General features: G+C 47.6%; 3 protein-coding genes across 5 annotated transcripts in view; 2 read left to right on the plus strand and 1 right to left on the minus strand.

The window, feature by feature from the left end:
• LOC308469610 (uncharacterized protein) overlaps positions 1–11,677 on the plus strand; it is a 59,394-nt gene that overhangs the window by 25,695 nt on the left and 22,022 nt on the right. The window lies entirely within an intron of this gene.
• SURF2 (surfeit 2) lies at positions 451–1,574 on the plus strand. The gene has a single exon (XM_080993331.1). The coding sequence runs from the start codon at positions 466–468 to the stop codon at positions 1,186–1,188; it is 723 nt and encodes a 240-aa protein (XP_080849457.1). The 5' UTR covers positions 451–465; the 3' UTR covers positions 1,189–1,574.
• LOC308469456 (uncharacterized protein) lies at positions 4,368–10,689 on the minus strand. Of its 3 annotated transcripts, none has more exons than XM_080991941.1 (3): positions 10,626–10,689; positions 8,681–8,810; positions 4,368–7,611 (listed from the first exon to the last, which is right to left on the minus strand). In XM_080991941.1, the coding sequence occupies exons 1-3, from the start codon at positions 10,629–10,631 to the stop codon at positions 5,591–5,593; spliced, it is 2,157 nt and encodes a 718-aa protein (XP_080848067.1). In that variant the 5' UTR covers positions 10,632–10,689; the 3' UTR covers positions 4,368–5,590. The 3 variants fall into 3 exon arrangements, with proteins under 3 accessions (XP_080848067.1, XP_080848065.1, XP_080848066.1); XM_080991939.1 differs by lacking the exon at positions 10,626–10,689 and adding an exon at positions 9,756–9,819; XM_080991940.1 differs by lacking the exon at positions 10,626–10,689 and adding an exon at positions 9,489–9,703.

Here is an 11,677-nt window from a genome sequence, read left to right on the forward strand (position 1 = left end):
GTGGGTTAATGGATTATTTTTGTTTTTGTTTTATTTTTTATTATTATAATATTGTGATTTTAGATTGTGAATGACCCTGAGACCCGCAGGTAAAGGGCAGTATACAAATTTAATCCATGACAATCAACAAAACACACAGGGAACCCGTTTGCCGCCTAAGTCTCTTTCTCCAAGATTCCTGTACGGAGTTGTCACCCAAACATCATCACCATCATTATTATTATTATTATTATTGAGAAACCAGCTCCTCCCGCACACAGGAGGGAAGGACGCCTCGTGATAAACCCTCGCCTCGCTTCCCGCCCCGCATATGGCGCAGGTGAAGGCAGGGAGCCGGAAGTGTTGACGGGTGCCAGGCCTGCGATCGTTTCCCGCTTCTCTAGGAGCGGCAGCCTGGGCGGCCCTGATTGGCTGCCGCCTCTCCTTATTTCCCTCGCGGCCGCCGTAGCCCCTCCCACAGCGGCCATGTGCGAGGCGGCGCGCGAGGGTCCGGCAGACGCCGTGCGGCGCTTCTTGCGGGAGCATCCCGCGCTGCGCCTCCTGCCTGCGGGGGACAGAGTCCGCTGCGCCCTGACCGGCCACGAGCTGCCCTGCCGGTTGCCGGAGCTCCAGGCCTACACGAATGGCAAGAAGTACTCGCGGCTGGTCCGGGCGGCCGGGGCGCTGGACTACGGCGAGTACGGGCCGCACATCGTGCCCAGCACCAAAAGCCCCGCGCAGCTCTTCTGCAAGCTCACCCTCCGCCACATCAACAGGATCCCGGCGCACGTCTTGCGCCACGTGCAAGGCCGGCGCTATCAGAAGGCGCTGAGACGGTATGAAGAATGCGAGAAGGAGGGCACGAAGTACGTTCCCGCCTGCTTGCTCCGGAAGCCCCGTGCCACCCGGGAGGATCCACCGGCAGGGATCCACCGGCAGTCCGATCGGAAGGGATCCTGGGAGCACGCGTCCAGCAGCGAGAGCAGCGGAACGGACGACAGCATGAGCTACTTGTACCCGCCTGAGCTTTTCCCGGAGAAAAACCCAGCAGCCAAGGGAAAGAGCAGCGACGGAGAGGTGGCAGAGCCAGCGGTGGATAAAAGTGTCGCGGGGGGAGAGAGAGGGGATCCCATGGAGGTGGATTTGCAAGCAGGCACCAAAAGGGCAAAGAGACAAGCAGGCCCCCGCAAGAAGAAGTTCAAAAGTTGAAATCAGAGCTTTGGGAGAGACATCAGTGGGAAGGAGACGTTTCTTGACACCACAAAACACCGATTGTGTGCGGCCGGGGGCTGGGGAAAGAAGACTGGTTTCGTCTGGCCTAATTCTGACACCCCCCCCCCCAAAAAAATATGCATGTCTAGTGGCTAGGAAAACAGCTGGAAAACAGGCATCTTCCCATGTGTCAGGGTTAAGTGCATTGGTTGAACAGTGTTCAGTGAATTAGTTCAAAAATCTTGGGTGATTTCTAGTTCATCGGACCATCTTCTGTCAGGTCACAATCTGAGGCCCATGGCATTCTTTCAGAAATCCAACCCTTTGGGCCTTTAAGTTTACAGATTGCAATTGTTGGGGGAAAATAAACAATTCCTATTCCACTCTGTGTGTGCCAATGTTTTATTAGTCTTGGTATATTTTATACTTCAGCACAGCAGCATGTAAACTTCTGAGTACTTTTGGAGGGAGATTGCAAAGGATCAGGGTTTCCAAACTTGGGTCTCCAGCTGTTTTTATGGACTACAATTTCCATCCTTGACTACTGGTTCTGCTAGCTAGAGATGATGGGAGTTATAGTCCAAAAACAGCTGGAGAGAGACCAAAGTTTGGGAAACCCTATTTTAGATTAACTGTGAACTTTGTTTTGTAAAGGGTCAAACTTGAACTGGAATGAATTCCTTTCTAAAGCAAACTCCAATTGGTGCATTTGTGATCTGGTTAAAGGGGAGGGGGGCAAATGGGCTCTGCAATAAAATGTTGCTGTGTGGAGAACTCCCAGTTCAGGATTTAAAAATGTAATAAAATATTAGGAAAAATGGAGGCTGGAACCAGGTCTGGGTAGTTTGTCACTGCCTGCAGCTTCAATGACAAGACAGAAAATGCAGGAAAACAAATCAAGAGTTATATAATTGGCTGGAAGGCTGGAATAAAGCTTACGAAACTGGCAGTAAGAAAACACACACAAATCTGTGCTGCTCTTTCCAAAATATTTTTTTTATTTGTGGATGGTGTGTTAAACCATAAGTACAGTTCTGCACAGGCTGTGAATGTAGGTACACCAAAAAGGGAATATGAGAAAAGACAACTCAAGTCTCCTAAGGAACTCAGTTTTTTAAAATGCAAATTTCTAGTCCTTGTGGATTCAGAGGTGCTTGAAAGACAATGTGGGTGATGCTTGCTAAAATCACAGAACCCAGTAAGGGTCCATCAGAGATCCCAGAGCTGGAATCTAGCTAGAGGGTCCTGCATATCTCCTTCCTTCTCCCCATAATTTATCATATCTTTTTGCAAAATAGAAATAAACTGCAGACTAGGTTATGCCAAGCAAGGTGATAATTTATTCGGGTAGCAAAACTCCCCCCAAAAGTTCTAGAAGAATTTTGAGTACCTGAAAGCCAATTCCCTCCCTGCAAATATTTATTTCTCCATGGATTATACATAACTTCAGAAATATGGAATAATTCAACATGGACCACATTTGGAAGTATCTCCCTCCTGAACCATCAACACAGTGCTCTCATGACTGGGAAAGGAACAATTCTCCAATCTTGACATGAGCTTACTGAGGTCTCTACCCACACCTGTTTAAAAATGGTAAAAAATTAATCTAGAATAAAGGTGGCAGTCACATAACTAATGTGTGGGAGAATGTCCAGGGTGAGTTTCTGAAAGGTGGTGCTTTGTCCTGAATCTGGGGGTTGTCTAAAACAAGTTTTGGCAACCCTAAGCAAAGGCATGGCAGCCGAATGGAGACTCCATCTCTAGGGCCAGGGTATCAGTTGCATAGGAGGGATGTGTCCTTTATGCTCTGCTATGGCAGAGGACTCTGGCTGGATGTTTGGAGGAATTAAGGAAGCTGGACCAGGTGGGCTCCTTTGCCTGATCCAGCTGTTCTTACATTCTCAGAACACATTTTAATAACTCGGGGACATCCAGCAAAGCAGAATCTTAGAAGATTCAGGGCAAGCACAGAGTTTAACTATGGAACTCGCTGCTGCAGGATGCAATGGCTTTAAATCAAATTCATGGGGCATAAAGCTGGCTAAGTTGTACCTCTACCGCCAGAGGTAGTTTACCTCTGGATAACAGCTGCTGGGAATCGCAAGTGGGCAAAGTGCTATTGCACGCAGGTCCTGCTTTTGGGGTTCCATTGGGCATCTGTTTGGCCACTGGGAAATCAGGATGCTGGCTGGGCCTCCTGTCCAATCCAGCCTGTCAGGCTCATCCTTGTTGGAGGAAAAGCTCTACAACCCAGCAGGGATTGTGTGGCTGCTGTATTCATACTGCGTGACCACCCTGAACAAACCTATCAGCACCAGTAAGCCGATACCGAGACGGTTGTGGATAAAAATTTTAATATATTTCCAACCCCAAGGTATTAAAATTTTGACCCACTACAGTCTCAACATCTTACTTTCACACACCCTACCATTCTGCAATAGTCCAAAATCAACACCTTTTTAGCTTATAACTTTATGGCTGATTTGGGGTAAATGTATAGGACCTCTGGTTAAGTCCAGTCGAATTCAACTTTGGGTGCAGCACTCAATTCCGCTTTCAGGCCAAGAGAGCCGGTGTTTGTCCACAGACTGCTTTCTGAGCCATATGGCCAGCATGACTAAGCAGCTTCTGGCGCAACAGGACACCGTGATGAGTGCCAGAGTGCACGGAAACGCCGTTTACCTTCCCGCCACAGTGGTACCTATTTATCTACTCGCGCTGGTGTGCTTTCAAACTGCTAGGTTGGCAGGAGCTGGGGCAGAGTAATGGGAGCTCACCCCGTCACGGGGATTCAAACTACCAACCTTAGGATTGGCAAGCTCAAGAGGCTCAGTGGTTTAGACCACAGTGCCACCCACTGATTTAGGGACAGTTTTATCAGTCCTGCTAGCCAGCTTCCCATTGAGGCATCTGGTTGGCCACTGTGAGAACAGAATGCTGGACTAGATGGGCCCCTGGCTTGATCCAGCAGGCTATTCCTATGTTCTGTGTGTAAACAGGTGTTCATTAAACTGGGAATAGTCCATCAGGCTTCTTTTGCCCATGGGCAAACCGTATTTCTTAAAACAGCGGGCCAGGAATCTCAATCCACTCTCAGGTGGAGTTCAGCGCCATCACCTGCCCAGTGCTTTCTCCTCACTCGCCTGTCTGGTTCCCGAACTGTTGGACCAATGTCAGCACCATAATTTTATTGCACACCGGGTCAAGTTTCCTGGGAGACAGAAATTTAGAGGAGCAGGAAGAAATGAAGTTCTTCCTCTGGAGGGAACCGGCCAGAGGAAATATTGAGGGAAATCACATATTCAAAGGTTAATATTTCAAATAACAATAATAATATTTCGCCCTTCCCGTAAGAAATCCCCACACACCTGAGAATAGCAATGAAAGGAAAGAAGGAAGAAAGCTGTTATAGGAGGAATGAAAGAAACTGGCAGCTTGGAGTGGGCATAGGGAACGGTGAAGGGAGGAAAGGAGAAGAAATAGCAGGAGGTGAATAAAAGTACTTGTGAGAGATGCATGGAGAGAAAGGAAACATAAAATAATTTGACTTCTCCACTTAGAGCAAAATTCTGCCTAAAACAAAGCTATCATGATTCTTCCATGATACTGCTCACAGCTTGAGGAAAGCTGAACTGTGGAACTCTGTGTTACAGGGAAATTGCTAAGGCAAAGAATTTAGAAACTGAGATCAGGGAGCAGTGGTTTTCAGCTGACTCTGCTGAACTTCATCTCAGATCTGCCCCTATTTTGCGACTGGCTCTGCCCTCGCATCTTGTGACTGGTGGGCCTCACGTTTGTTGCTGGTGGGTTAAGTAAGTTTCAGCCCTTGTGGTGCCAGTGTGGTGTAGTGGTTAAGAGCGGTAGTCTCGTAATCTGGGGAACCGGGTTCGAGTCTCCGCTCCTCCACATGCAGCTGCTGGGTGACCTTGGGCCAGTCACACTTCTTTGAAGTCTCTCAGCCCCACTCACCTCACAGAGTGTTTGTTGTGGGGGAGGAAGGGAAAGGAGAATGTTAGCCGCTTTGAGACTCCTGAAGGGGAGTGAAAGGTGGGATATAAAATCCAAACTCTTCTTCTTCTTCTTCTTTTAAGTGTTTGCTGGAGGTGAACAGTTTTGAGACCAACCCTGCTCTGGTGAGAAACTAGCTCAGCCTGGCTAAAAAAATCTGCCCCCATAATCTTCTTTCTGCACCGTTTTTGCTTTCCTGTGTGCGATGATCCGTCAGCCACCATGGAAGCTTTTCCTGCAATCTATGCCTTTGTACAGTTTCTCTCTGCTGTGTAGCCATAAACGTGGTCGAAGCTTTTACCCTGCACTCTCGATTGCTGATACGGTTTCTCTCCTAACTCAATGATTTGGATTCTCGGATGAGGAAGAAGGTAGACGACGCAAACCTTTACAAGGTTTCTCGTGCTACGTGGATTTTCTTGTGCCTGAAGAGGTGCGAGGGGTCGCTGAAGTTCCGCCCACATTCGGGACACACGAACGGCCTCTCCCCTGTGTGGATTCTCCGGTGGTTCACAAGCTGCGAGAGCTGACGGAAGCACTTCCCACACTCCAAACATGTGTACGGTTTCTCCCCTGTGTGGATTCTCTGGTGTTTCACAAGCGGGGAGCGCTCTCGGAAGCACTTCCCGCACTCGGAGCATTTGTACGGCTTCTCTCCCGTGTGGATTCTCTGGTGACTGATAAGGGCTGACCTCCTCCGGAAGCATTTCCCGCATTCCGAGCACCGACACGGCCTGTCGCTCGTGTGGGTCCTTTCGTGCACAAGTAGCTCGTTCCCTGTGCAGAAGCTCTTCCCACAGGCCAGGCATTTGTACGGCCTGTCTCGTGTGTGGGTCCTCTTGTGCCTGATCAGGTGCGAGGGGTCCCCAAAGCTTTTCCCGCAGTCGGGGCAGCTAAAGGGTTTCTCCCCCGTGTGGGTTCTCTCGTGGTTCATGAGCTGCGAGTGCTGGCGGAAGTCCTTCCCACAAATGGAGCATTTGAAAGGTTTTTCTCCCGTGTGGATTCTCTGATGTTTAATGAGGACTGATCTGCTGCTAAAGCTTTGGCCACATTCCGGGCATTTATATGGCTTCTCTCCCCTGTGGATTCTCTCATGGGCAAGGAGACCTGAATTGTGGTTGAAGCTTTTCCCACACTCTGAGCACTGATACGGTTTCTCTCCTGTGTGGATTCTCATGTGAGTCGTAAGATAGGCACTGGTGCTAAAGCTTTTCCCGCAAACAGAGCACTCGCAAGGTTTCTCTCCGGTATGGGTTCTTTTGTGTCTGTTGAGGTGAGACGGGTCGCTGAAGGCCCTGCCACAATCTGAACACGCATATGGCCTCTCCCCTGTGTGGATTCTCTGGTGGCTCCCGAGCTGAGAGTGCTGCCGGAAGCATTTTCCGCACTGCGCGCACTTGTAGGGCTTCTCTCCCGTGTGGATCCTCTGGTGTTTCACAAGTTGCGATTGCTGCCGGAAGCACTTCCCGCACTCGGGGCATTTGTAGGGCTTCTCACCCGTGTGGATGCCCTGGTGGTTCACGAGCTGGGAATGCTGCCGGAAGCACTTCCCGCACTCGGAGCATTCGTAGGGCTTCTCTCCTGTGTGGATTTTCTGATGTTTTGCGAGCTGCGAATTGTATTGGAAGCACTTCTCGCACTCGGAGCATTTGTGTGGCTTCTCCCCTGTATGCATCCTCTGGTGGCTAATGAGGACCGACATCCTAGTGAAGCTTTGCCCACAGGCAGCGCACTGGCACGGTTTCTCGCTCGTGTGGATTCTCTCATGCATGAGAAGCTCGTTCCCTGTGCAGAAACTCTTTCCACACACCAAGCACTTGTACGGCCTCTCTCTCATGTGGGTCCTCTTGTGCCTGATGAGGTGTGAGGGGTCACCAAAGCTTTTCCCGCAGCTGGGACAGCTGTACGGTTTCTCTCCGGTGTGGATTCTCTCGTGGTTAACAAGGTGAGAGTGTTGGCGGAAGCCCTTCCCACAAACGGAGCACTTGAAAGGCTTCTCTCCCGTGTGGATCCTCTGATGTTTAATGAGGACCGATCTACTGTTAAAGTTTTGGCCACAATCTGGGCATTTGAACAGAGCTCTGTTGGCTTGGATTATTCCATGTGCCAGAAGATCAGACGTCTCCCTTAAGACTTCTACACACCCAAGGGGTCCTTTTTCGTGCTGATCCTCGGGGAGACCCTGCTGGAATATTCTGTCCTCCAGTTCCTCGTACCTGCCCTGGTGATCAATCAAGTTGTCCTCCTCTTCTGCTAGGCAGTTTCCCTGCTGGCTCTCAGAGGCTTCATCTCCCAGATTGGGGCTCCAAGATAAATTCTGTTCTGCTCCTCTCAGTAGCATCGCATGTGGTTCCACTTCTGCAGGGTTTCCAGCCTGATTTGGCTCATTCCCACACATCCACGCATCACCTGCCGGAATAAGAACAGAATTGCAATGTGCGTCTTTTTTTTTTGGAGAGAGATGGAGGGGCAGAGAAAGGAAGGAAGGAACACTGGCTACACACTAGGAGCAGCTGCATGGAAACAGCGACGGTGCCACATGCCTGAATTACATCCCAGTTAGACTACTGTAACCTGCTCTAGGTGGGGCTGCCTTTGAAAAGTGCTTGGAAGCCCCACCTGAAACATCAGATCTCCCTATACGAACTTGCCTGGGTGCTGAGCTCCTCAGGTGAGACCATTCTCTCTGTCAGAAGCACAGAGCCTTTTCTGTGGCAGCCCCCATATTGTGGAATTACCTCTCAGGAGATGTTAAACTGCTTTCCTATTTGTTATCCTAAGGCCTTCCTATTAATCCAGGCTTTTGAAAACCAAGGTGCAGGCGATGCAGACCACTAGGCCGCTGTCAGGGCAAACTGCATCTTAAGCCTGGTTTTAAATGTGTTTCAATGTACTTTTAACTATTGTTTCCTGTCAAGATAGTTTTATTCCTTTGTATTTGATACAGTCAAACCTCAGGTTGTTGAACATAATCCATTCTGGAAGCCCATTTGGCTTTTGAAACGTCCGACAACTGAGGCACGGCTTCCGATTGGTTGCAAGAGCTTCCTGCACTCAAGCGGAAGCCGCATCGGACGATTGGCTTCCGAAAAACATTAGAAAACCAGAGCATTTACTCCCAGGTTTTCAGCATTCGGAAGCCAAAACGTTTGAAAACAGAGCCGTTCAGGAGCCGAGGTTTGACTGTACTGACCTGTAAGCTGCCGTGGTAGAAAGGTGGGATAATAAATACATCAAATAATTAAATAATCTCCGGCTTTAAAAACCAACTAACCAGGGTATGTGTGACTCTAAATTCATGGAGATTAGATCTATAAATGACCAGTAATCATGGTGATTAACAGCAGAATGTCTATTGTTCCCCATCTCTAGAGCACAGTTTCCCAAAGTGGTCAATACTGATCCTTTGGGGTCAAATTGGAGGGGGCGGGAGTCCCAGGATAGGATGAGAGGGCAATCAAGCAAAGAGGATCCTTGCCTGAGAAGGTAGCAACTCCATCATCGGCCTCTTGCTTGATATCCTGGAAGAGCAATCCCTGCCAAGTGTCTTGAAGAGCGTCCTCTGTCTCAGGGAGATTCATTTTTTCTTGCTTCTGCAGACTCAGAACCTAGCAACAGAGCAGCAGAGATCTTGTTCAGTAAAGAGGGGCAGAAAAGGAAAGAGGACCACTCTGGAAATTATAGCTCTCTGAGGAAAATATGGGGAGGGGACTCCTACGAACTCTGAGGATGCTTAACAAACTACAGTTCCCAGGATCCTTTGGGGAAAGCTTTGACTGTTGAAAGACCCTCTTGCCCTGATGGGAAGGGAGATTGGACACCATATAAGAAAAAAGCATTTGGTAATTTCCTTTCTTTTGAATCTGTTTCCCATATAGTTCTGTCTAAATCTACACACCTTTGTTTTTTGCCTTTATAAGTAAAGGAAATCCCTTCAGGGAATTCCCATCTAAAGCAGATATATTTTTTTTAAAGGGCCTCCGTCAAAAATTTATACAGTGGTACTTTGGGTTAAGTACTTAATTTGTTCCAGAGGTCCGTTCTTAACCTGAAACTGTTCTTAACCTGAAGCACCACTTTAGCTAATGGGGCCTCCTGCTGCCGCCGTGCCGCCGGAGCAAGATTTCTGTTCTCATCCTGAAGCAAAGTTCTTAACCTGAAGAACTATTTCTGGGTTAGTGGAGTCTGTAACCTGAAGCGTATGTAACCCGAGGTACCACTGTAATTCTCTCTCTTCTTCAAAACCTCTTTTAAAATTATAATCCTCTCATCATCTATTTCAAGACCTTTTTCATAATATGTCTGGAGCACTCCGTCTTTGATAGAATTTCCTAGTAATCTTGACCACGTCGACAGAAAGGCCCTTTTCTCTTCCTTTCTCTGATTCAAGGCGCACTGAATCCCCTTCTGCTTCAGTCCTGCTAATGCAGCTGGAGATCCAGGCAGACACATTTCTCAGCTCAGCAGACACTGCAGTAAAAAACGGGGCTGAGCCAGAAGCACTCCAAGTACTTGTTCCCTCCAAAAATCAATGCATTGCCTGAAAATATTACCCTCTCTCTGCAGGGTATAATCATAAATCAATATTCTTCATGGGGAATGCTTCTGCCAAATGGAAACAAAGAATAAGGTCAATATTCAGCGACAATGCATGTTTCCAAATCTTAAGAAGAGATTGTTGTTGCTGTTGAATTATGAATGTCTGTGTTTTCATCTGCATTCCGCCCCCACAAAAAAACTTCAATTTCAGTTGAGAAAATTGATGACTTTGCTGTTTCCTCTCTGCACTGTAAAGATTTTGCTGTGGTTTGAGCCAGTAACGTCAGTTGGGAAACCTCTATTGGCTGTACCGATGTGACTGAATCCCCCAAATACCCGAAACGCTCAAAAATAGTGACAGTCTGGAAGCGATCCCAAGACCTCTCAAACGGCATCGATTTGGACACAATAGCCAAAATATAGGAAAACAGAGGCCAACTTTTCCGCTTCCTGCTGTCAAGAGACTGTTAAGCAAACAAGAAGGTGTGCGTTATTAAATATAGTATTTAGTAACAGCTTTAAGAGGGAGGGTTGGAGGAGATTGCAGATTTCCATCTGGGGCTGTGGAGACATGTCAGTTTTATTTATCTATTATATATATATATATTAAAACAAACGAGGGGTCAGCCATTGTGTGCTCTTTTCTCCCAGCAGCCCTCGGTGTAACCTGAAACTTGCAGAGCAAACTACTACGCCCTTACCCAACTGAGCTTGCAGTCTCCTCCCCATAGAAGACTGGGATTAAATGCATTAAATGTGGGCTTTGTGGCCGCAACATCGCCAGGCCCTTTCCCCCACCCCTCTCCTCTGTCCCTTGCTCTGCTTAGCCTCCAGCCTGACGAAGGGCTCTGCTGAACCCGAAAGCGGGCGCTTTTCACACTCACCGACATCACCGCCCACCAGCTGCCCTGCTCCCTCGGGTCCTCCAGCCAAGGTTGAGCGAAGCCGGAAGAGGCTCTCGCGGCCTCTCTAGGAACGAAGGCTCGCTCTCCTTAACCCTGTTAACGGGAGGAGGAGAAGGCGGTGGGGTGGGAGAAGCATTTTCAGAGTCTTGTGACAGCTGAAAGGCTGCTACCGTAAGATGCCACTATGCAGCCTTCCCCAAGCTGGTGCCCTCCCATCAGCACCATGGAGCTTTGCCTTGAGTGTTCGTTTAGTATGATGTTGCTGCTGGTTTATTTATTTTAATTCTATTTTATTGAAAACATTTCGATTGAGCAAAATAACGCGAAAAAAGGAAAAGGAGCATTAAAAGAAACAGCCACTATAATTCCATAATACAAAGGTATATGAGTGAAATTATTATTCTAATACATATACATTTATTTGTAACCCACTGTGTACAGATCTGTAGGCGCAGACCATCCCCCGACTCAAACTAGTTCGTGAAGAAAACCCCCAAACTCGGTTCCATGGGTGACTCTGTGTCATATCTATGCGGTAGCTTATCTTAAAGTTTTAAGTGTCCATATGCTTATCGCATTTATAAATTTATAATTTATTGTTGTACATTGTTTTAACTGTTTGTTTTCTTTCTGGGATTGTACCTCCAAGTGTGTTTTATAAGCTGGTCTCTGACCGTAATAAATTATCTATCTATCTATCTATCTATCTACCTATCTATTTAACCCACTGTATTTTTTTATAAATGTATTCCAAATGTCATTCTATTTGTCCAGACACAATCTGTGTCTATAAGCTATCTGTCTGTCTGTTGCAAGAGTTGTCAGAATAAAGGGCGACTATAGATTTATCATTCCACTGACTCAAGTCTTTTAGCTGTAGCGAAGGCACAGCAAAATCATTTACGTTGACAGGTTGTCAAATCCAACGTAATTTAAAATAATGTTATCCTCTGACAGTACTACACCCCCCCCCCGTGCCAAAAAAGTAGTATTTACAATATAACAATCAGGGACCTTCTCCCAAAACTTCA

Source organism: Podarcis pityusensis (genome assembly GCF_964106645.2).
Source record: "Podarcis pityusensis genome assembly, chromosome: 2".
Lineage (NCBI taxonomy): Eukaryota > Metazoa > Chordata > Lepidosauria > Squamata > Lacertidae > Podarcis > Podarcis pityusensis.